Source organism: Schistocerca nitens, chromosome 3 (genome assembly GCF_023898315.1).
Source record: "Schistocerca nitens isolate TAMUIC-IGC-003100 chromosome 3, iqSchNite1.1, whole genome shotgun sequence".
NCBI classification, from domain to species: Eukaryota; Metazoa; Arthropoda; class Insecta; order Orthoptera; family Acrididae; genus Schistocerca; species Schistocerca nitens.
In genome coordinates, this window is record NC_064616.1 from 189,016,094 (window position 1) to 189,040,705 (window position 24,612).

Consider the following 24,612-nt stretch of genomic DNA (forward strand, 5'->3'; position numbering starts at 1 on the left):
TCCTGATGATACATGTTGTGCGTCTGAAAGTTCTAACTGTATTTTATTTGGACACTCATGATTTTCTCATTGTTTTTCAGTTTTTAAAATAAAGTTAGACATTTTTCCTGGTTTTTACAGGAGTGCCATTAGCACATCAATAAAATGTGACAGGAAAGTGGCAAAAGACACAAGAATGTTAAGAAGAAACAACTGAAAAGAAAGAAAGTGGAGAAGAAAAGCAGACTACCTAACAGAACAAGGTAAAACTGGTGGGGACTGGAAGTGAATGGAATAAACACAGTTACATGGTGCAAGGAAAAACGTTAACTTATGTCATGACAATAATGCAGGCATACAAAAAGTAAGCACTGGATAGCAAATTGTAAGACTACAGGAGGCTTCAGCATGGCTCAAGCAGTAAAACAGTCACATGGGGTTCCAACACTATGTTGTGAACCATAATCTGCAAAATGAGCCATCTGTGGTCCAAGTGAACAACATCAATACAACCCATCAATTTCTACAGTAAACTTGGCCAGTGTTATGCTAATATGGTAAGCTAAGCATAGTTTGCATGGGAGCTTGCTTACCACGAGAGCCCTTATATGTGCTTTTCGGCCCCCATCCTCACACTAGATACCTTCCATTCACCTTCCTGAATAACTAAACTCGTCAACAGCAAGTAGTGACAAGATGAGTGGAGGGGAAACCGGAATGATCAACTACTTCGATTGTGTGGTTACCACTATGTATTATTATGAAAATAAAAAAAACTTTTCCAACTATAATAAACAGAGCAGACCTCAGTTAAAAGCATCAACAATAACCAAAACTGAGAAACAGATTAATGGTTTTCAGACTTACACAGTACTGAACTCTATTCTAAAGTTACAGCCTGCATGTATTATGTCTGAGTATGGAGAAAGAGTATGAGCTATCTATCTGCTGACAATACAGATGGCGTGTCTGCAAGATGATTTGCAATGGTGATTTCAATGGAGCAGGAGTTCAGGTGTTTGAATACAATATTAGCAGTGAGCTGCTTGACACCATCTCGTCGATTAAATATCCATGCATAACATTGTAAAGAGATATGGAATCGAATGGGTACATATGGATGGTGGTAGGGAAGGTAAAGGTCACCTTCAGTTCACTGGGAGAATTTTGGGAAAGTGTAGCTCATCTGTGAAGGAGACTATGTATAGAGCACTAGAGCAACCTATTCTTGAGTACTGCATGAGTGTTTGGGATCCACACCAGGTTGAATTAAAGGGAGAAATTGAAGTAATTTAGAGGCAGGCTGCTAGATTTGTTACTGGTGGGTTTGATCAACACGCAAGCATTACAGAGATACTTTGTGAACTAAAATGGGAATCCCTGGAGGAAAGACGACTTTTTTTTATGAAACAGTACTGAGAAAATTTAGAGAACTGGTATCTGAAGCTGACTGGGGAATGACTCTACTGTCAACAATATACATTCAGTGTAAAGACCACAAAGATTCGATAAGTGAAATTGGGGCTTCTATGGAGGCATATAGACAGTCGTTTTTCCCTTGCTCTACTTGGGAGTGGAACAGGAAAGGAAATGACTGGTAGTGGTACAAGGCACCCTCCGCCATGTACCATACGGTGGCTTGTGGAGTATATTTGAAATGTAGATGTAAGAGAATCACTACTGTATCAGATTTGTTTGCTAAATAGGATTCAAGTATGAGTACATTTTATACAGAGTGGTTGGAAAATAACATAACCTTGCCTTTTTTGTTAGCACATGCTGAATAACATATGCTTTACAAGGAGTTAATGTGCCAGCATTCCAAATCTAAATAGCCTGACACTGATAAGAAATCCCATCCTCACAGATATGAGTCCATTCTTTTACCACTGCATCACCTCACTTGTTAGTAATATCAGAACTATGAAGAGAACAGCTAGGTTAGCTTGCAAGATTTGGGGAAGTGGTTGGATAAATGATGACAGAGGTGCGTTACAAGGACAGAGATGACACACTATAAAACTTAACAAAGGCTAGACAATTTTTCTTAAGCAGTGAATGGCTGTAACTTCATATAAGTTGTGACTGGAGAACTATACTGGAAAGTGAAACCTAGACACAACAATAATTTTATTAATGAAAAGACGTCTGCAGTTGCTACGGCTGCCCAATCAAATGTAGGTTGGATGTCGAATGGCAGGAGAAAGAGGATAAATCACCGAAACTGTAAATGAGGCTAGTCAGAACTAGGTTGTTTACAGAGCTGGCTGCTTCACTACATATTAAAACTATTATCTGTCTTGCATTTGCAATGACCTACCAACTAGAGATTAAGGTATGTTTTTCAGGCTAATTCAAAGTTTCAGAATTTCTTTAACGATTCTCTTACTCGAAAGGTCTTTAGATTAGTACACAAGGGTAATAGTGTAGGGAACAAGAATGAAATGAAAAAAAGAATCAGCCACATTCAAGAAGGTTGGTTCTAAGCCTTTGAATCTGCAGCAAAGATGTGCTGAACTGAATCTATCTGACATAATAAAACTGTATGCTATAACCTTTTTCTTTCATGTGAATTACATAAATGGAAGGTGGAGAGGGGGGGGGGGGAGAAAGGAAATGAAAAGAAGGGAAGGGAAGGAGCTACTGATGTCAGCTGCATCAGGACTTTATGCAGAATTAGTAGCAATGGGTGAAAATGTGTGCTAGACCGGGATTCGAAACTGGGACCTCCTGTTTACTAGGCAGTTGCGTTAACAACAGCTCCACCCAGACATAATGTTTATCGCAGCTATTCGGACTACCTCGGTACACCTCTCAGCCAACCCACATTCCTCCCTAGTGTCTCCTATCCACAGTCCCCGTCCATGTCCTCCATGCTCACTACTTTCATATTCCCAAAGGAGGTCAGACATAATTGTGGATCCACACTGAGTGTGGAGGATTCATTGCCCCTTCAGGAAAATCAGTTATATCAATGCGCCGTTTCTGTTTGTACCAGGAGAGTCCACAAATTTGCGATAAACACTGTGTCTGGTTCACGCAGTGGTTAATGCAACTGTCTAGCAAGAAGGGGTCCAGAGTTTGAATCCCGGTCTGGCACACATTTCCACTCGTCACTGATTCTGCATGAAGTCCTAATGCAGCTGACATCAACAGCCCCTTCCCTTTCTCCCGCCCTCCACCTTCTGTTTACATAATATATATCGCAGTTGCGGATTCTGCATGGTGTCTGTTCTTTTGGATATGTCCAAAAGAACAGACACCATGCATTCATATAATGGAATGCCTTCACAAGCTTTACAAGCAAGTCTCACAGTCAGACTCAAAGCTGCTGTGTCTACTGAGAAATTTTTCTTTATTGTTGTATTAACACACTTCCAGCTATTCAATTATTAACTATGTTTCTTTCCTTCTCTTAATTTTTCTACCCCTGCTTCTCACATATTGTGGTCTCTGTTGTATTATTTTATCTGAATTCTGAGTTGATATCTTTCTTATGGGAATTAGCAATGTCTAATGGTCTCATTCTATTACAGAATGTAGGACTTTTTGAAACCAACCCAGGTCAGTAATTAAGAACTGTAGTTTACGGTGGTGCTTGTGAATACAACTGGTTTGAATGACTGTGATGGCAGGAAGGTTCAATATTAATGTTCTGCCAACATCAAAATGATTAAAATTGGAACTGAAACTCAGACGGAGCAATGATGTGGAAGGAAATTGTCTATGGCTTTATGTAAAGAGTCACAACGGTATGTGTCTCAGGCCGATTGGAGATTGGAAACTCACTGTTCCAGTATATGAGTACACTGTCCCAACCACAGTACCACCTTGGCCATTTGTATCTAAAAGGGAAACAATTGCGATACTAGACCTGGAGCCAATGTCCCTGGTTAAATTCTGTGTGTTGTACTTCACTACTTGACTTACATATATATCAATATCTTTACACAAGATGATAATTAGGAACTGGAAAATGTAGCATCTATTTTTGGCAAAATTTGCTTATATTTTTTGCAAAATTTGTGTCTATTTTTGTCATAATTCAGATCTATTTTTGTTTGTAAATGATTAGACACACAAATTTAAAAGGTTGTCATGTTACATGAGTGAAAACAAGCAAAGTCTTAATTCTTTGAAACTGACTGTTAAAAGAAAGTGGTGATTAGGAACCTTTAACTGGAATGTTTGCAATTGCAAAAACTTCACCATTTTCTTCTGAAATGGCCTTTGTTTGGCTGTATTTAAGCTCTTAAAATGACTGTTCTCTTGAGAAGTAGCAGCATTTTTCGACCGGTGAACTGAATGCATTGCTGATTTAAGGGGTTTCTAAAATTATTTGTCTTTTCTTGCCCACTTCGGTGATTACAAAATCTGCAGAGTATTGATTTCTACCTTTCTTGGGAATTCACAGTCATGCGACCCAAGGTTTATAACACTACAGACAAAACTGACAAAGCACTTAGTGTAGAAGTGGAACTGAATGTACAGTAATTCTATTTTAATGTTGGAGTAAAGGGCCCCACACATGAGCAACGGATCACAGCGGTCCATCGCGTGGGTGACCTATTGCTTCATAGATGGCACATATATGGGAAAATCACAGCGATCGGCCACTGATTGCTGGAAATCCCACACAATCTGATAGATTGCATGTAAATCATGTACGCAATATGGCTATCTAGCTGGTGAGCAGCAACCTTTGGCAATTTGGCTGCGACTTGATTCTCTATTTATTAAGAGTGGTTGTACAGTTTTGTTTCAATTTGCTTTGCCCATGTTGTGTAAGAAATTTAGTTTGAATTTACGGTTATCCAGGAGCTACGAACTACACTAAGAAGTGAAGTGTGAGCCGGAGTTGCAATTTATATTAAGAAGCAATACAAAATACACCCACTGATTTTGCAGTAATTAGTATTTTGAAGCTTGTGCTACAGGAGTAGTATTGATGGGAAGTTCATGGTAATAGGCACAATACGATGGGCTCCCTCTTATGATTTCGAGCTATTTATGAAATAATTATCTGCATAGTTAAAGTTTTTAACTTTTAAACAGAATGACATACCAGTATGTACCTACTGTAATGTTAAGAACACATTTTAAATTAAATGTTCAGGGCAAATCTATTACACAGTTACATACGCCCTTGTCATTTCATATAACCTAACTCTCCTTCGTACGAAATTAGAACAAGGGTTAGAGTAATCAGTAATGCTGCTACTGACAACCTCTCTATAGCCAAATTGTACTCGATGTGCCTATATTGTGTAAATACTTGCAGATAAAATATAAGACTAATAAAGAAAAAATGAACTGATGACTAATAAATGTAAAATGAATTATATTAGCACACAGGAAAGATGTAATCAACCCATTTGGTGCCGACGAAAAATGTAATATATTCTGTATAATAATCTGCAGTTCCCAGGAAAAACGTTTCAAAGCAAGTTTAATAAATTATAATTCTTGTTCATTTTCAATTTATGTTTTGCAAGTATTCATTGTGCCACTGAAAACCACTGGAACTGCTGCTAAACATAGAAGTTCATTTTCCGTAGCAGCACTTATCAACACAGTGATGTTTATAATACTGACTGAAGTTGCTTAGCAAACTGCTCGTGTGTGGTGTCAAGGCGAGGGACCAACTGCACACAGTATTGCCAGTGACGGATTGCTGCGATCCATCGCCGGTGTGTGGGGGCCCTTAAGAATTTCAGTAGAGTAAAAAAACGTTACAGATTTTGTTTTCAATCGCTATAGTGCACAGTGCTGGCAGTTTAGGCTACAGTAGCAGGTGGCCACAAGTGTAAACAAACTAGAATTTGGACTGCCAGTAGAGAGAGAAGTGGGTCGGGAGGAAAACAAGCCTCGCCTCTATTTCGCAGGGCAGCAGCTTACAGCAGAACTGACACATTATCACAAGGATTGCCAGGTGCTGTACGGGATGTAATCAAATCTGGGCCAGATGGGATTACTCGTTTCACTTATCTTCAAAATAACAAAACAACAAGCAATGCACAACACGCCCGCCCTGTTGGCCGTGCGGTCTACTGCACGGCTTTCCGGGCGGGAAGGAGCGCCTGGTCCCCAGCACGAATCTGCCTGGCGGATTTGTGTCAATGTCCGGTGAACCGGCCAGACTGTGGATGGATTTAGGCCGTTTTCCATCTGCCTCGGCGAATGCGGGCTGGTTCCCCTTATTCCGCCTCAGTTACACTATGTCAGCGATTGCTGCGCAAACAAGTTCTCCACGTACGCGTACACCACCATTACTCTACCACACAAACATAGGGGTTACACTCGTCTGGTGCAAGACATTCCCTGGTGGGTCCACGAGGGGCTGAACTGCACAATAACCCTGGGTTAGGTGTGGGGCGACGGAGGGGTGAAGTGGAATGCGGTAGTCGTCGTGGGGTTGTGGACCACTGCGGCTGCGGAACCTCTCCGTCGTTTCTAGGTGCCCGGTTAACATACAATACAATGCACAACACAAAGCATTCAGGGGCAGCTATTGCACAACTGCTTGCTGACGTTAGCAGTGTACTGTTAATGACGTAGTTCAGGCCCAACCTCTAGCGGTATTCAATGCAACCACCGCTCAAAATGTCCACCGCCTAATTTTCCATGTTCAAAGTGTCCACATTATACCATTTTTTGAGCTTTAGCTAACAAACAAAGATAGACATTTCTTTGTTATAAAATGCTAGGTCCCATGGCTGGGTATTGAGTAACTTTGCGTGGTGTCTATTTTAGACAGCCCATTCAAGCGCTCATAATTGGTATGGTACAAGAGCACTGAGTGCATCGATACATTTTTGCGGTCTTACACTTTTTATTTCACACACAGATATTATGCACTTTATCTTTCCAAATTGGGTTTTGCCAGATGATGTACAACACCAGTCACTGAAAACTGGTTAAATAAAGCTATTTCAAACTACCTATGATAAAATAGTTCATCTGGATTCAATTCGATGAAACAGAGTCTATTAAGCAATTTCGCATTTTTGCATTCAGAGGCAGAATTCCCATCTCTTTGCCATTTACCGCAAAATGCTAATTTTTCCAGTTCCTAATGATAATTGACTTCATCCCCATATTAATGTTTCTTCCATTTTTGCAGCTCCTTTTTTCTCTCATATACAATGAAACTCTAGGTCTGAAAGACCCAAATTTGCACTTAGAAATGCTTCCTAGTTTGGTATAGTATCATCTTTAAAATACATATCACTATTTTATCTGTCTCTTATGTAATTCCAGTTTCCCTCGGGTTGTAATTAAATAACTATTACAAAGTTCTTCAATGCATGCCCTGCGATATGGTACTGCACACCAATTTCTGCACCCCACTTGAACAACTGAACGGGACGTATTCCCAACAAACTGCAAGTTGAATAGTGACCAATATAATACTGAAAAAGTTTATATTTTATTCTATAGTCACAATTTATTTATTTTGGCTACTGGCAAAATACATAAACTGTGACTACAGATTAAAGTGTGGACTTTTTCAGAACTGAAAGGGAGTTAACAGAAAAGTTGTTAAGTTTAATTTAAGTAAAATCCTGTTTTTCAACACTGAACCAGCTATCACTGACTGCATTATCATGAATTAAACTACTGACTATTTGGTCTCACATCACATATGCTGTTGCAGAAGACTCTAAGGATATTAATATTTGTTTTCGATAACAAACTTTCATGAATTTCAGACTGTGTAAGACTTATTGACACACCTAACTCAGTGTGTGAGAAACTGGCATACTAATCACTCATTCAACAATGTTTGCAAACAACACACATACATATAACTAATTTGTGTGTGTGTGTGTGTGTGTGTGTGTGTGTGTGTGTGTGTGTGTGTGTAGGTAGGGAGGGTGGGGGTGGGGGTGGGGGAGTGGGAGGGGGAGGGAGGGGTATGCAGCAGCATGTACGTGTGCATGCTCAAAAGGTTGCATTTATAGCAAGATCAAAGAACAACAGTGCTAACAGCTCTTTCATTAATCATGTATACAGAAGTAGGTAATAATATTTCTCAGTTCACTGGGATTCATTATGGCTGGTCTGCTGTGAACACACGCTCACGCTCTCTCTCTCTCTCTCTCTCTCTCTCTCTCTCTCTCTCTCTCTCTCTCCCCTCCCCTCCCCTCCCTCCATCCCCCAATAGTACATGATGCTGAAGTCACACAACAAAAAGAAACTAAGTTGTGCTAAACATTAATTATTTAACAAAATTGCCCTTATATATCACATGATGATGATGATGATGCATTAACATTGCTTACATCCTGAACAAGCTGTGTAATTGAGTCACAGTCTGCTAAAACCTCCAGGGTATCCAACTCCAAATCATTTCCTACAGTAAATGTGCTCTGGTCTAACAAAGGACTCATATTCCTTCTTTCTGCAAAACAAGTTGCTGTGCTTTGTTCTTGACACAAGCTTAATGTAAACTGATTGACAGAATCTTCACCACTGTTTACATTTTGGAGACGTGCATCATCTGAAGTACCAAAGACCGGCATACCTATCAGCGGAGTTGACGGGTATGACCTCGAAGTTAAGTTTGAGTGTGATTCAAAAGGACTGGCAGTGGTACTGAAAGATGTCACAACAGGGTCCCTTATTCCTGCAGTTTTGTAAGGTACAGGTGTATTGGGGTAAGAACGTGATGGTTTTTGCAGAGCTCTCTGACAAGCTGATTCTAGATCACATTCACTGATTTCATTACTGATGGATATTCCCATTGCTGAATGTCTATTTTCATGATCATTTTGAGCATCATCCAACATATTAAAGATGCGGTTCAAATTTTCACTGTTCAAATCTCCTGTAACGGTATCAGAATTGTGCTCATCATCAACTATTAAAAGGCTTGAAGACTGTGCTGAACTTTCTGTAACAGCAAAATCAGTAAACTCACTTGGGACAGGTGTGGGAGTGACGGAACTTGTAGCTGATGATCCAAAATTACTAAAGGAGAATGTATTATGCTGTCCTAGATACAATGGTGAAGGCTGTGCTGATATTGAAGAAATGGCAGTATTGTCAGAATTTGGGCAATGCAGAGGTACAGACTGTGACCTGGACTGAACTTGAGAATTTCCTAGCATCCGAACAAAATGCTGCTCATCTGAAAAGAACTGACTGACTTCATGTGCCAGTGGATCAACCACATTGCCATTTGTCAACAGAGGTGTTCCAGAAGGCCCTTCACCACTAATAGTGCTCAAAGATCTAACATCAGACCTCCTACTAGCTCTTACACTCCGTGTCTTCTCACATTTTAGAGTGTTACTGGGTTCAAAGTCTAGAATATCTTTATTTTTCCTCACAGAATTTGTACCAATATCTATGGTGCTTACTGTGTTCCTGACACCACATTCTACACGTTTTGCAGCTGGAATGTTCAACATCGGTGAATGGGGAGCAGAAACTGAAACAGGAGACAAAGGAAGTACAACATTTGAATGTGCCTCTTTCTGCAATGCTTCCCCTGGCATAGCAAATAATGCAGCAGGGTCATTACAAGTCTTCATTTGTGTATCACAGAAGTTATTCAGTTCAAGATCTTCACCACTACGTATTCCACTACTATCAAGTTCACTATTATTATTATTATTATTATTATTATTATTATTATTATTACCACTACTACTATTACTACTGCTACAGCTAATACTAGTAATATTGTTCCTACAATTCAGAGTTATCCTTTCATTTTCACTGGTCCCAGCACTGCTGCCAGCATTGAAATGGCTATTGGTTTCACTGTGCTTATCTCCTGTTGCAGGTGCATCACACTGTACAGTTGCATGAAGGAAAGAAGTAGTTGTGGAAAGGGCTCGTGGTCTTGGAGCTGGGTAATGAACTTGGGTTGAAGGAGAACTGCTATTAACAGAATTCGAACGCACTATTCTTGCAGCGTTTGCTGATTGCTTAGGATGACTAGATGATGATGCATAGAGATTATTTTGATTTGACATGTTCAGAATATTACTGTTCAAACACAACTGTGCACTTACATGGCTAATGTTTTGCCTTGAACGTGGAATAGGGGTGTTTCGTGGGGACACAAATGGGCTAGCATTTGCACTGGATGGCTTTGATGACTTCTGTTGTGTGTTGTTTGGGGAATGGGGACCAGGAGATATTGGTGTGAAACTAAAAATACGTCGCCTTGTATTGGGACTAGGAGGTACAGCAATATGACGCGTGCTTTCATGACTGTCTTCCACTGCTGGTGTTTCAAAACTGACTCTCCTTCTAGCACTGAGACCAGACACGCAGTTATTCAGAAGAGAAGGCAAAAGGGCAGAAGGCTTCTTAGGACTATTTAACTGTTGGCTTCGTTGTGATAAAAGCACAAGACTTTCTGATGCTGAAGAACTGCCTCCAAAAGGGAATGCAGATTTCCTCATAAAAAATTCTTCATCACAAGTGTTCCTGCTGCTCGCTATACTATCTGCTGACAGGCATGATGACTGCATTACAGAGGAATCTGACACACTATCAGATATCTGCACTTGATCTTCTGATTTTAAGAACTTCGACCTACTACAGGAAGTTGCAGGATTTAGATTACGCTCTAGGAGCAGCCGTAGCTGTGAAAGTTTATCCGATTTACTTCCAGCTGATTCAGAAAATAATGTATTGCTCTGAACTTCTGCAGATGAATGCCTTCGAATAGGAGCATGTGTTGTGGCTTCTTCATTGGCAGGTGAGCTGTCTTGGTTTTGGAAATACTTCATTAGTTCTTCCTCCTGCTCTTGTGAATTATTTCCATCATGATAATATTCTCTGAATGCATCTTTCTCTAGATGTTCTATACTTACTTCGCGCACATTTACATTCTCTGATGTGTCACTTTTATTGCTTTCTGAGGCAGCTGGGACATTTTTTATTGTTGTAAAATGAGAGTTTTTCAATGAACTGCAGTCAAACTTGGCCCTTTCACCAGAAATCACACCTAAGCTGACACCAGAATTTATGAATTCTTGATTGTCTTCTTGACTAGATTCAATTTCCGATTTCAATTTGCCGGTGCCTCCTATTTCTGGTTTTGGTTGTATGTGTTTATACCTTTTTGCTGTCTGCCGATATGAAGACACTGATGAGGGAAATATTATCAGATTAGTTGCCTTTTTAACCTTCATGTTATTTATCCTAGGAATTGGAAGCTTTTGCGTTTTGCTACTGGATGTATCCTGCTGAGAAGCATCATGACAAACTATTTCAGAAGTTTTAGTTTTGACATCATTAATAATCGTTCCAGGAGTTAAGTCCTGGACAGGAGAGAAGGCAGATAAACATTTATTTGTACTCAAGTTATTTAGATTATTTACATTATGTTTATTAGTACTGTCAAGAGGAGTTCCTAAGTTAAGCTGCATATTTATGTCTAAGCCACACTCACTCACAGGCTTAACTGCCATACCCTCTGCTGTAGACAATGCATCATCTGAAGAGTTGGCAATACTGAAGTCAACACTTCTGGCTCTAGTTTGAAAGTTCGCATTATAGTTTGTCTGGTCAGACTTACCAGCTACAGCAGCAGCATTCTCGCTCTCATACATTACTGTGTCCTTAACTGGAACAGTACTATCACTCATACCTTCAATATCACTTTTTCTGCTTATTACACTCAACAAATGCACCTTTTCACTTGGCACACAGTTTCCAGCATTAGTGGAGTCTTCCTTCAGACTAAGAAAAGCACTGGTAGAGTTGACTTCATTGGAGAGACCCCTACTGTTATCTGTTGTGTCACTTTTGAACACCATGGAAGATGATGTACAATTACCAAGTGAGCTAGGCACGGAAGTAAGAGTTTTATCACAGACAGAATGAACAACTTCCGACGAAATAGGTGTTTCTATTGCCATCGGTGGTGAACGCTTTCCCTGAGTATATGTATTCGTAAGTGTAGTATTTAAATCCTTAATGTGCACAAGGCCTTTCGAACTATGCAGATTGTTCATGCTGTTGTGCTGAGATATTTTAGCTCTTTTTGACTTCAGTCTTTCAGATGAGAGGTTCTTCAGGATAGCTGTTGTCTGCTGATGATCCTGAAAGAGGGATAGCAAGTAAGAAAACATATCTACAAGAAAAGACACTAATAACAAATGCATATGTGCAGTGTTATGAAAATATATGTGCAGAACAGGGGCAAGATCTTTATGTTGTCACCTCCACAAACTGCCTCCCACTACGTTTAATTTCATCAAGATGGAGCATAGGACAAATTTAGGATATCTATTATCTCAAAATGCTGAGTGCACAATGACACCAAAATTCTGCCTTACTATATACACTGATGGGCCTAAACATTATGAAAACTCCCCATCAAGAGACTGAATATCACTCAGTGGCATTGTAGGCATGTGACATGGTAAGGAAAGTATGTATGTGGAGCATAGGCACATAGACAATCAGCAAATGGGGAGAACTATTGACATAAGCAACTTTGACAAAGGGCACACTTTCAGGCCCAGTAGATAGGAACAAGCATCTCAGAAACAGCAGATCTGGTCAACTGTTCACATGCTACTGTTATAAGCATCCATGAGCAGGCACCAAGTTGTTGGACATCCAAGCCTCATCATCACAGAACATGGAGGTCATAACCTTATCCACCCTGTAAAGCAGGATAGTTGGTAATCTATGGAAAATTACACTGTTGGTGCCTGCACAGGTGTTTCAGAACATACTGCTGAACACAGGGTTTCATAGCAGATGATTTCTACATGTTCCCATTTTGACCCAATGACACTGTTAATTATGATTGTACTGTGCACAGGATCATCAAGGTTGGACCACAGAGCGATGGAATGTGTCACGTAATTTGATGAATCACTTTTCTTGTTACACCAAGTTGATACTCTTGTCTGGGTACAGCATCGTCCATGCAAGCAGATGCTTGAGACTTGCACCGCACCATGTATGCTGGCTGGTGGAGGTGGTATTATACTACAAGGGAATATTGATTTCGGTTTCCATGGGACTTGTATTAGTAACCTAATACACTATGACAGCCATGGACTAAATGAACGTTATTGTGGACAACCTGCATCCCTTCATGCTCAATTTCTTTCCTGACGGTGATGGCAACTTCTTGCAGGATAACTGTCCATGTCATAAGTCCACAATTGTGATACAGTGGTTTGAGAAGCACAATAGTGAACTCGCAATGTCTTGGTCACCAAGTTTGCCTGATATGAACTCAATGGAACACATCTGGGATGCTATCAGGCACTAATTACACATCCACAAACCACCAACCCATAATCTACAGGTATTGCATCACGTGGGTAGTGTCACATTTCAGTTGTTGAATGTATGCCATTCAGAATTGCTGCAGCACTGCTTTCCAAAAGTGGACCAGCATGCTAATGAACAGTTTATTATAATATTTTGGCTCATCAGTATACGTCAACATTATACTACTCACAAATGACACAAACAAAGTAAAATTCAACAGACAAGAAAGATTTAGGAACAAAACAGAAAAAAAAAAATGTGAGAGTAGTAATGGCAGTACTGTAATAGATTACAAAATTTGAAGACAATATAAATAATTTAAACTTAAACATACCACTGCTGCCCATATTATTAGCATTGCAATGCAGATCTCACAGTTAGTTTGTGGGTGGCTGCTTAATTATGCTTCATCATATACTGTCTATATTTCTTTGGCACATTTTTTTCTCTATAGTAAGTTTTGTATGATAAGTGATAATCAGATTTGAATATTTATTCTCTGCACTAATGTGAAAAGGCATTCAATGACCACATACAAAATGTTATAACTGAGGTAAGAATGAAGAGAATGTCAGTCACTACTCACCCATTACTTGACAAACAACAGATTATATTTACTGCATGCACTTCATATTCACTAAACACACACAAAATACATTTCATGTGTGTGATACTGTCTGCTTTTCCTCCTCCTGTCATCATGCTATATCTGTCAGAGACAATTTTGTTTATATATGTCCATGTTTCCTTACAATAATTTGAGAATTTATTCCCTATACTAATCTTATATAAAATGTCAACTTCAGATTCTTACAGAATGTTCACTAAGCCGTAATGAAACAACATTTCCTAATATGAAATTTGGGACAAATTCCTGATGAACTGCCAGAAATTTAACACAGTGCCCTTTCCGGGTTCACTGTCAATGAGTGACAATTTCGTAAACACGCTGTCATACATCCAAGCCTATGTAGACCCCGCTACTCTATCAACCTCCAAGAAAAGGTCATAAAAGCTTTGTATAAGCTTCTATTGACCCACACCAGCTTCACATCAGTAGCACCAAGTGTCTACAGACAGGGGACTTGCCTGGCATAGAAGTAATAAATTATATACATAAACCTTCCTTGTGAATTAGTCTATCAATTAATGAAAACCATATCAAAATCCCTACAGTAGTTCTTGATATTAGCCTTCATGTACAGACAGAAAAAAGCAGTGGGATGGGGGGCGGGGACTTTAAATTATATAACTGTATAGATCTCCCTTGCACACAAACTGAAGTTTCTCAGTGTGAAAAAATTAAATCAAAGCTCAACACATACTTCATCATAATTGAACCTATGTCTTCACTGGCATGTTTCAGAGATTTTTACATGATTAGCTACGACTGAGCCTTGTTGACCCTGTAGCACATGGGCACCATTTTTCCCACACTTTGAAGTAGAAAATTTCACATCTCTTTACATTAAGAGGCAGTTGCCAACCCTCACAATAGATCAAAAACTCAGCTACATAACCAATTAAAGCAATTTTTTTTTTCAAAAAAGATCCAGTAACAAGTGAAGTGTAATCACTATTTACATCTTTATCAGCATAAATATTTTTATTAGAGCCTCACAAGTGATGTTAAATTGTTAAATTTTTCACAGTGCAGTACAAGAGTAACTATGAATGTTGTAAAACTGAAGCAAAACTAGCACTTCCATTGACATACTGATCTAATCAAGAAAAATAAATGAGGTCACTGCAACAGTTTCTGGCTACTTTTTTTTCAGATTTTTAATCTAAAAGAGATGACCAGCTGTAATCAATAATATGTGAATACATCCGCGTGTGTGTGTGTGTGTGTGTGTGTGTGTGTGTGTGTGTGTGTGTTTCTGGAAGGTTAACCAATAAGTTGAAAGCGTATTGGTACACTTGGCACACAAAACTAGATATGGAATCACACACAAAAACAGTCCTGTACACCTAATTTATTAAGCTGATTATGAGAGTAACAATAAGGTTTTAAACTTCAACCATTGCTATTGTGATGTAGATTCTGCCTTCTCAACACTGAGCTGATTATGAGTTAAAGTGTTATGATGAAAATGGACAGTCTTCTCCATCGGAATGATCTATTCTGAGACTCAGACTGAAAACCTAAATCTGGATGGATTTGAACTATTGTTCTCCTGAATGCAAGTCCAGTGCACTAACCACTGCGCCACCTTGTTCGGTGAATCTTGAGAGCAATAATAGGCATTGATCATCCTTCAACCTGTCGCAGCTTGAATTCAAATTAAATGAAAGCACATGGTATGATGTGCTAAGATTTCTTTGCATTCCAATCACATACGGACTGGGAGGGAAAATGACTGCTTAAATCCATACTGTGTAATTTTCTTCTTTACAGTCCCTACAGGATGATACAGAGGGATCTGAAGAATATCCCTGGATTCTTCAATTAAAACCAGTCCTTAAAATTTTGGAAGTAAGCTTTCATGGGATAATGTATGTATGTCTTCAACAGTCTGCCAATTTAGGTTTTCCAACATTTCTGTGGCACTCTCCTATCAGTCAAACAAACCTGTGACCATTCATGCTTTCCTCCGTCATATATGTTCAACATACAGTGTTAGTCCTCTCTGATACAGGTCCGATAAACTTGAGCAATGTTCTAAGATTAGATGCACAAGTGACTTATTTCCTTTGTAGAGCGACTACATCTTTCGAGTATTTGACCAATGAATGTAAGTTTACCACCTGACTTACCTATTCGAGCATTCCATTTCATACCTCCACAAATTGTTACACACAGGTATTTGTATGAGTTGGCTGATTCTAATTGTTATTAATTGAGATTGTACTCATTGGACACTGTTTTTGAATTTTGGAAAACCCATAATTTAATGTCTGTACATCTGAAGCAAGTTGCCAATCTTTGCACCATTTTCAAATCTTACCAAGATCTGATTTAATGTATTTGCAGCTTCTTTTCAGACAGTTCTTTCATCACAGTTAACTGAATTATGTGCAGAAAGTCTGAAGTTTCTGCTAATATTGTCTACCAGGTCATTAATACACAACATGAACAACAAGGGCCTCTACACACTTTCCTGGGGCATACATGAAGTTATTTCAACTTTTACTGATAACTCTGTGTGTGTGATATCTTACGGGACACAACTGCTAAGGTCATCAGTCCCTAAGCTTACATACTACTTAACCTAAATACTGATAACTCTCCAGCCAAGATAACATTCTGCATCCTGCTAACCAAAAAAATCTCAATCTAGTCAGAAATTTTGTTTGATAATCCATATAATCACACTTGTGTTATTAAACATTGGTGTGGTATGAAGTCAGATACTTTTCAAAGTCAAGAAGTAATGGATCTACACGATTTCCTTGAGCCGTGACTTTCAGGACATCATCATGTGAGAGAACTGCAAGTTGGGTTTTGCATGATCAATGTTTTCAGAATCCATGCTAGTTGGCAAGGAGGAGGTCATTCTGTTTGAGATACCTCATTATGTTTGAGCCCAGAATATGTTCTACGATTCTACACCAGATGGAAGTCAGTGAGATTGGATGCTACATTTGTGGTTCACTTCCATTACCCTTCTTGTAGACTGATGTGATGTGCTTTTTTCCAGACACTGGACAAAACTTTTTGTTCAGTGAATTTATGATGTATTACGATTAATGTGAGAGCTGACTAAGATGTAAATTCTATATAGAATCTGACAGGAATTTCATCAGGTCCCGGAGTCTTGCATAATTTTAGCTATTGTAGCTACTTCTCAATGCCACTGACATTATCATCTATATCACTCATCTCTCTAGTGGTGTGAAAAGTAAAGCAGGGCAGAGCATCTGTACATTTCACAGTAAAGGAATATTTGAAAACAAAGTTCAGTATGTCTGCTTTCGTTTTGATACCCAGAATTTCAGTTCCTTTACCACCTATGATTGTCCGGATACTAACTTTGGTGCATTTGACAACTTTTAGTCATGACCATAATTTCTTTGCATTTGTAAAGGATCTTTCCATAAGATTATGCTACGGTAATCACTGAAAATTTTGCATATTGCTCACTTGACAGACAAATGAATTTCATTTACAATCTCTCTATTTATGGCCCTACACTTTTACATACATTATGCAAAAGTTGCTGTTTCTTTAGAGGTTTCTCTACAATGACTGTACACCATGGAGAGTCCCTTCCATTACAAACTGTTCAACTACGTACATACCTATCTAGTGTATGGTCAACTATTCTTTTGAGCTTGGGCCATGTGCTCCTGCCCAGAGGTAAATGTTTTGACTTCCTCTTTGAGATGTGACAGTACCACCACTTTATCTAACTTACTAAATGTGTAAATTTTCTAACCACTTTAGCTGCTCTTCGTACTGTAGTAACCAACCGCCTCATTGTCACTGATAATGAATACCCCAAATAACTGAGGTCTATTTATCGCCATTAAATTTTATATATTTCCATAATGAGTGGGCTCCTGAACTATCTGTTCTGGGTAGTTTTCAGAGAAGGGATTTAGTAATGTATTGCAGGGAGTTTTGTCATGCTCTCCACTTATATAACTATAATTTCCTAACTGATGGTTGGGGAACATTTGTACTAGTGAACTGTGTTTTCTCTTACGCTTTCAGTTACATCTGGGGGTGAGTTCAGTGGTTGACAGAAGGACTTATTTACAAGTTTATGCTCAACCTTGATATTGAATCTTGTGCAAAGATTCTTGCACACAGCTTGAATTTCTATCTTGGTAGATTTAAGTTTCTTGTCTACTACAACAAATGCACCATTTTTATTTTCTGTTTCCATCTCCTTTCAATATACATTTAGATTTTCTCTGAAAATCTCAATGCTGTCAATTTCTGTACCTATTGTTGTACACGTTTCACTCCTATTTAGGACTGCTTCAAACTCTCGGACTTTGTTGCAAATGCTTCAGCAGGATTTCACTAGGAATTTTTATTGTTTCATGTGTGGGGACCATTTCTCATAATGATACAGTAGTACTTCTGGGTCTCTTACAGCTATCATTATCTTGAATGGATGGAGTGTCGCCTAACTTAAAATAAACCTTGTGTGCACTTCACACACAGCCAGCCACCTAGGTAGCAGCCTCTGACGTGTAGTACACCCCTCGCACATTTAGGAGGATCCTTAAAACTCTCCATCCTATTGCGTAAGTCCATGAAGTCACAGCCTAGCTTTTCATAGAAACTTTTCAGTCTCTGATTCAAGTGTTTCACTTGATCAACTCTGAGGATAATGCTACACATACACAGAGTGAACCTGGTGATCTCTCCCACCTTTTCCTGCCATTCCTCTAAGGGGTACCATTATTCAATGCACATTTGTACTCCCAATGATTAACTGATCCCTCCACTTTTGTGTTTGCCTCTTCTTGTTGTAAGACACACCAGGTTTCTCAACATGTGATCTCTCTCACTGGCTAAGGTTGGTTTTAGAGGAAGAACAGCACATCAGACTTGTTGGTTGGGGGATGGGTGTAATACTGTGAGTTGCCCTCAGTCCCGGCCTCCCCTGTACAAGGCCTTCTGAATTACTACTTCCACACCACTCACACTGAAGTGGGCAGGCAGCACTGTGCTTCCTGTATAGCAGACAGTATCCATTGAAGAGTACAGTACTCAAGATATACCTTCGGTATCTCTGGTGTGAGTCTCTTGGCATTTCATTGGCACCCAGAATAATTTCCAGGTGCTCATAAACAACAACTATCACATTAGTAAGAAGATACAGATTATGAAAATTTAATTGTAATAGTAGACCTTAATGCACAGATTTGTTGCCAACACTGGACATGAATTCAAACAATAATCTTCTCATGGGATGTGAAGAAGAGATGCAGAGGAATATATTTAGTAAATCTGAGTATAGGAAACAATCTGATACCAATCATTGGTTCCAGAGTAGGCAAGCCCCTAACACTTGGTACTGCTAGGCTTTTAACAGTGCCTTAGTAATAATTATATAATGACAGATCATAAGATTTATGAAAATGTTAATTACATCAAAATAATTCCAAGCAAATTTCTGAATAGAGATGGAGGAGCAAGAATGATATAGCCCAACGCCACACTTTTCTCAAAATATGTTTTTTGTATTAGTTCAACTTCTTCTCAACAGAGGAAGCTACTGCGTAAATATTTTAACTTTCCCTCACTAGATAGCAGAGCAGTTCACACTTGTTGTTCTCATACTGTGAGGAAGTAGTCTTTTTTGCGTCTGAAACAACCCAAAGCCACAATACAATGGCGCTTCCAAAGAAGAGGCTACTTCCATGCATAAGCGAAAAAGAAGATTCAGATACAGAAATGGCTAGTTCTGAAGATGATTTTTCGTCCAATGGCAGCAGTTATTGTCCCTCTGATGAATTTTCATCTGAAAATGACATGGTAAGTCTAACATACTTACTTTTTTAAACATTTAAAACATTGAGGCTTAGGTCTGTATCACAGTGAAATATTATTGCGTGATTATAACTGTTATAAACTCGCTAATTAAAATATGTACATGTGAATCATGAACAAATTTTACTTCTCCTATTAATTACTGCATTATTAGTAATAATTTAAATATTATAAGGCTATTTGTATAATATATTAAAGTTTGGTATATGGTTTAAGTGGCTTTGGTCTTTCTCATTCTGAATACTTTATTTGGCTTAGGATGCTGATGAATGTGAAAGGTCTCCTGAAGTATCACCTGCTAAAGAACCTAAAGGCAGAAAAAATAGGAGAAATATGAGCAATTGGAAAAGGGAAAAATGTAAACGTCGTAGAAATTATGGCAGAGAGTACATATCTGATAAAACAGAACAAATTGTTGGTGCTAAAATTCTTGGTCCTGGATGTAAATGTAAAAACAAGTGTTGGAGCAAAATTCATGAATTTGTAGAGCAGATATTCAATTCTTTTTGGAATATGGTGATTTCAATTGCCAAAATAATTACCTTCTGAGCAATATTAAGATGCAACAAGTGCAAAGGAGGTAACTATGATTAATGATAATTTGAAATTGATTTTTATGTCACGTACTTTTTATAAATAAAATATTATTATTTTGATTAATATATTTCACTTTTTAAGGTACCCAAAGAAAAGGAAAAGCAAAATTTCATGGCGAATGGTCACTTTTTTGTAACAGGTTAAGGTTAATGCCTGTAATATTTTGGTATGCTGAGAAGCATTTTTAAGTGTACATGGGCTTCAGAACAATCAAGGACATCTTAAGAACTCACAAAAATACTTGTGTGATGGACACTCCACTTCTCCAAAAGACAGAAGAGGTACTTAACGATTAAATTAATGTTGCTTCCATGAAAAACCATAATTTTGTTCTGTTGTGCTTATTTATCCAGTGTTTTCCTTTACATATCATATTCAGACACAAATTCACTAAATTTGTCTGACCTGGGCATTAACCTTTAAAATCACTTTTTCTTTTTCTTTGTTTCCAGGGAAAAAAGGGAACCCATCAAGGAAAATTTCACAAGAAGCAGTTCAGACAGTTCACAATTTCATAAATAATATACCTAAGTATGCCAGTCATTACAGCCGCTCACAGAGCCCCAATAAAGTGTACTTTGACTATGACATGTCAATTTATTCATTACATCAAGAACATTATTTGAAATATTGTGAAGAAAATAGTGCATCACAAGTAAAAGTTTCGAAATTTCGAGATATATTTAACGAAGATTTTAATATTGGTTTTAAATTGTCTCATTCAGACACGTCATGTACATGACAAATTTCAAATTCAAATAAAAAATGCACAGTTGACCAACTCTGAAGATATTATTAGAAGATAAAAAATTGAAAGGGACCTACATCATGCCAAAGCATCTGCAGGACAAAATATGATTACACAGCTTTCCAAATTAGCTAGGGGAAATCCTGAGGAATACCTTACAATAGCCTTTGATCTACAACAAACCTTTCCAACTCCAAGGCTTACATCTGGGCCTGCATTCTATAAGAGGACTTACAATTTTGGTATTCATGATTGCGGATCTGAAAAGGAACATATGTTCGTGTGGATCTGATGAGATAGGAAGCTGTCTTGATAAAATTCTCAGAAATACAAAAGTCTCAGGCAAACATTCTTCACATTATTAGTGATAATTGCAGATGCCAAGGCAAAAACTGGGCAATTGTTGCACTAGAGAGATCACTAGTGTGTTCAGGAAAATTTAAGGCCACTGAACATTGGTTTCCACAAGTTGGACACACACGACTGCCCTGTGACTGAGATTTGAGTCGAATTGAGAAGCACGTTAAGAACACATACTCCACTGTGTACACCCCTCGTGATTGGGTTACAGTCATTAAAAAATCGTGCAAGAATAAGACATTTTCAGTCGTTAAAATGAAGCAAGCACTTTATAGATCTGACATCAATGTCCATATAGTGCTCAACAGATCGTGCAAAGAAAAGTGTTGATACACAGAGATTGCAAACAAAGTTGTCACTGACTTATTTAAGAAGGGCAGCATGAAGAACAGAAAAAGTACAAGACTGATACTGTCACATGATCTTAAATACATTGTCCCTTTCATGTTAAAACCACAAATTTGCAAAAATGGCAATTTTGACATGTGTGTATTGGTATGTCTAATTTTCCCTTTTCTTTGTTAAGGCAGGATACAGAACATGTCTCTATGATAGTGTGGGAGAAAATGCAAGGTATATTATTATGAAAGTTTGAATGATGCACACTGAAATACAGAACAATGACAGCACAATCATGCTTTTGGGACACATTTGTTTATCTACAGATCATTATATGAGCATGAATGTGTTACATACATTGATTAAATTTCTGACAAATTTTCTGACGTACAACCACAAGCAATCATGTATTTTTGTATGATTTAAATCACTTCACAAGCAACAGTCATTTGTCTGGTAGAGAAAAGGCTGCATGTTATTTGCTATGTTTCAGTGGTGAGCACTGTCACTGTACATCATGAGTAAAGGCACAAGAAATATTACATATAGACATATATTCAACATGATTTAAAAAAAAAAAAAAAAAAAAAAAAAAAAAAGCCCACTGAGAACCAATACAAAAAAACACGTGAATCATAATGAACAAAAAGACATACGAGGAAAAAATATTAAGCACTTGGCACAGCTGAAATGAAAAAGCATGAGAAGAATTCCTAGGATGGCTAAGGATGTATGTTTGCAACATTTTGAGAAGAAGAAGAAGAAGCAGCAGCAGCACTAAACTCAAGAAATGGCTCTTTATCTGATGAACCGTATGTTAAGTTTTAATTTATTTTCTCTATTAGGTATAAAAAACAACTTTGATAGCTAAACATTACACCAACATACTTAGCACCCCCCCCCCCCTCCCTCCCTCCTTCACGACATCAGTATGGAGAAGCAGTATTTAAGAACTGTGCGAACCAGCTCATCATCATCAAACAGCAGGGCGGCAATGTGACTTCAAGTCTGCGCTATTCTGCACCATGCCAATGGTGCAGACTCTTCTGTCTCAACTGGAACACGAAGCCCTGCCTGCCACCTAAGCATCTGGACGCCAGGGGCAGCCTCATACTTGGCTGCTGTCCTGAGAGTATGATGGGAGGATCCATTGTAACTATCATTGGTCTTTCTTCAGCTGCACAATGTCCATCCTCGACATAGAATCCTAGTCCACACCTAGCCATCAGAGCTGTCACGTCATAACTGGTGTCTTCAGACCTCCTCCAACTACATCTGTGATATATATGCTTTAACTTGCTGTAACTCTGCTTTATAAATTTTATAAAGTAATGTTACTTCCTTACTTTACAGGTTATGATTACTGTGGAACCACTGGGTGGTTAGGAGAGTTTACTACTAACAGACACACAAAAGTGGGCGGTAGGTAAAAAAGGTTGACTCTCCATGCTGTAAAGCATCCAGCTGGTTTAGTTAAAAATTTATTTAAATGGCTTGATGCTGATGTATCTGGCAGGTGGATCCATACAGGCAAGTGGTCACTAGTCTAAAAGTCTCCTATCACTTTTTGAAGGATAGCATCAGCTAGTGTAAGAGAGCAAAGTGACAAATTATATAAATTACTGAGGAAAATCTGTTTGCAGTAAAGAGGTGTGTCACTTTCCTTGAACGTAGGAGGCACACATCATTTGACAAGAGGAACCTCTCCAATACTTGCCCCTCTCCTGGGACAAGTGTACGTAAAGCCCCACTGAATATGAGGCTCACTGAAGTCTCTGAGGAGGAGAAAGGGATCAGACAGTTGATAGATGAGGTTTTGTAGGATCTCTTTTCCCATAGGTTTATGGCATGTGAAAACTGGGGATCACACAGTTATTCCTAAGAGAGCTGAAATCTCAAGCTCTACTGCTTGAAGGTGAGTGGTGAGGGTAACAGGCACAGAACAACATGTATCTTAGACAAACTACGTCCTTAGCCCTCTCACCATGTGTATTACGTGGATGGTGTACCCTTCAAACACAGAGTTAAAAATGTGTTTCTTATATACAGAAGCACAAAGGTCTATCCTGTGTTAAAAGCTTTACTTTTTCCACACGTTCTTCAACTTTTCACGTTTCATTACAGTATTAATCAGAAAGGATTTTCTTTCATCCTGTTTCTTTTTTGGCAATATGTCTGACAGTGAATGGAAAAATCGGATCTAGTTCTATTTCAGAGCAATCTTCATCAGTTAGTACTGGCCATTCCTATCAGATGGTTTTGTATGTTGATGTGAATTTTGCCTTTCGCATATGTGATACAAATATTTTGCACTAGATTGTGCATTTAGCTTCATCTCTGGAATGTCTTAACAATCTCTGCTGGAAGTGGTTTAGAAGTAGTCTTAATATTTCAACATTTGGTCACAAGTAACATCATTACCAGGTTTGACTTTCTATGACGTCATTAACAGATGGTTTGTTAAAAAAGAAAGGGAAGGATGATAGTGAAACACTAGGAAAATAAATTACAAATCAAATTAACCTCTATAAACAACCATATGTACTTGCAGCACACAGGTCACACAAAATCGTCAACTTAAGATGCCTGGAGGTGTGCTTGAAATGTACACACATCTGTACTCCGACTGCTGCAACTGAAGACTACAGTTGACTGTGTAATAACAAAGTTAGTGACACTCAAATATATGATTAAGAATATTCAAAACGTAAAATTGATTGAGAGGGAAAGCCTTTTCAAGGTGAAAATGAGTAAAATTCTTAACTACCTGGAAGCCTACTACTGGAAGAAGGATAGATGACACCCACACGCAGACACAAACTGAGAGTAGTAAACTATTATCCGGTGGTCAAAGGTGTATACTGATGGCAGATATTAA

The 24,612-nt window shown here is 38.5% G+C and overlaps 1 protein-coding gene across 1 annotated transcript in view; it reads right to left on the minus strand.

Moving 5' to 3' along the window:
• Positions 1–8,219: 8,219 nt before the first annotated feature.
• The window catches only part of LOC126249140 (DNA-binding protein RFX7), a 131,475-nt gene continuing 115,082 nt past the window's right edge, over positions 8,220–24,612 (minus strand). The window contains exons 7-8 of the mRNA XM_049950794.1: positions 9,680–12,047; positions 8,220–9,550 (exon numbers count right to left, since the gene is read on the minus strand). Coding sequence (XP_049806751.1) covers positions 8,220–9,550; positions 9,680–12,047 — 3,699 coding nt within the window. The remainder of the gene's footprint in view (positions 9,551–9,679; positions 12,048–24,612) is intronic.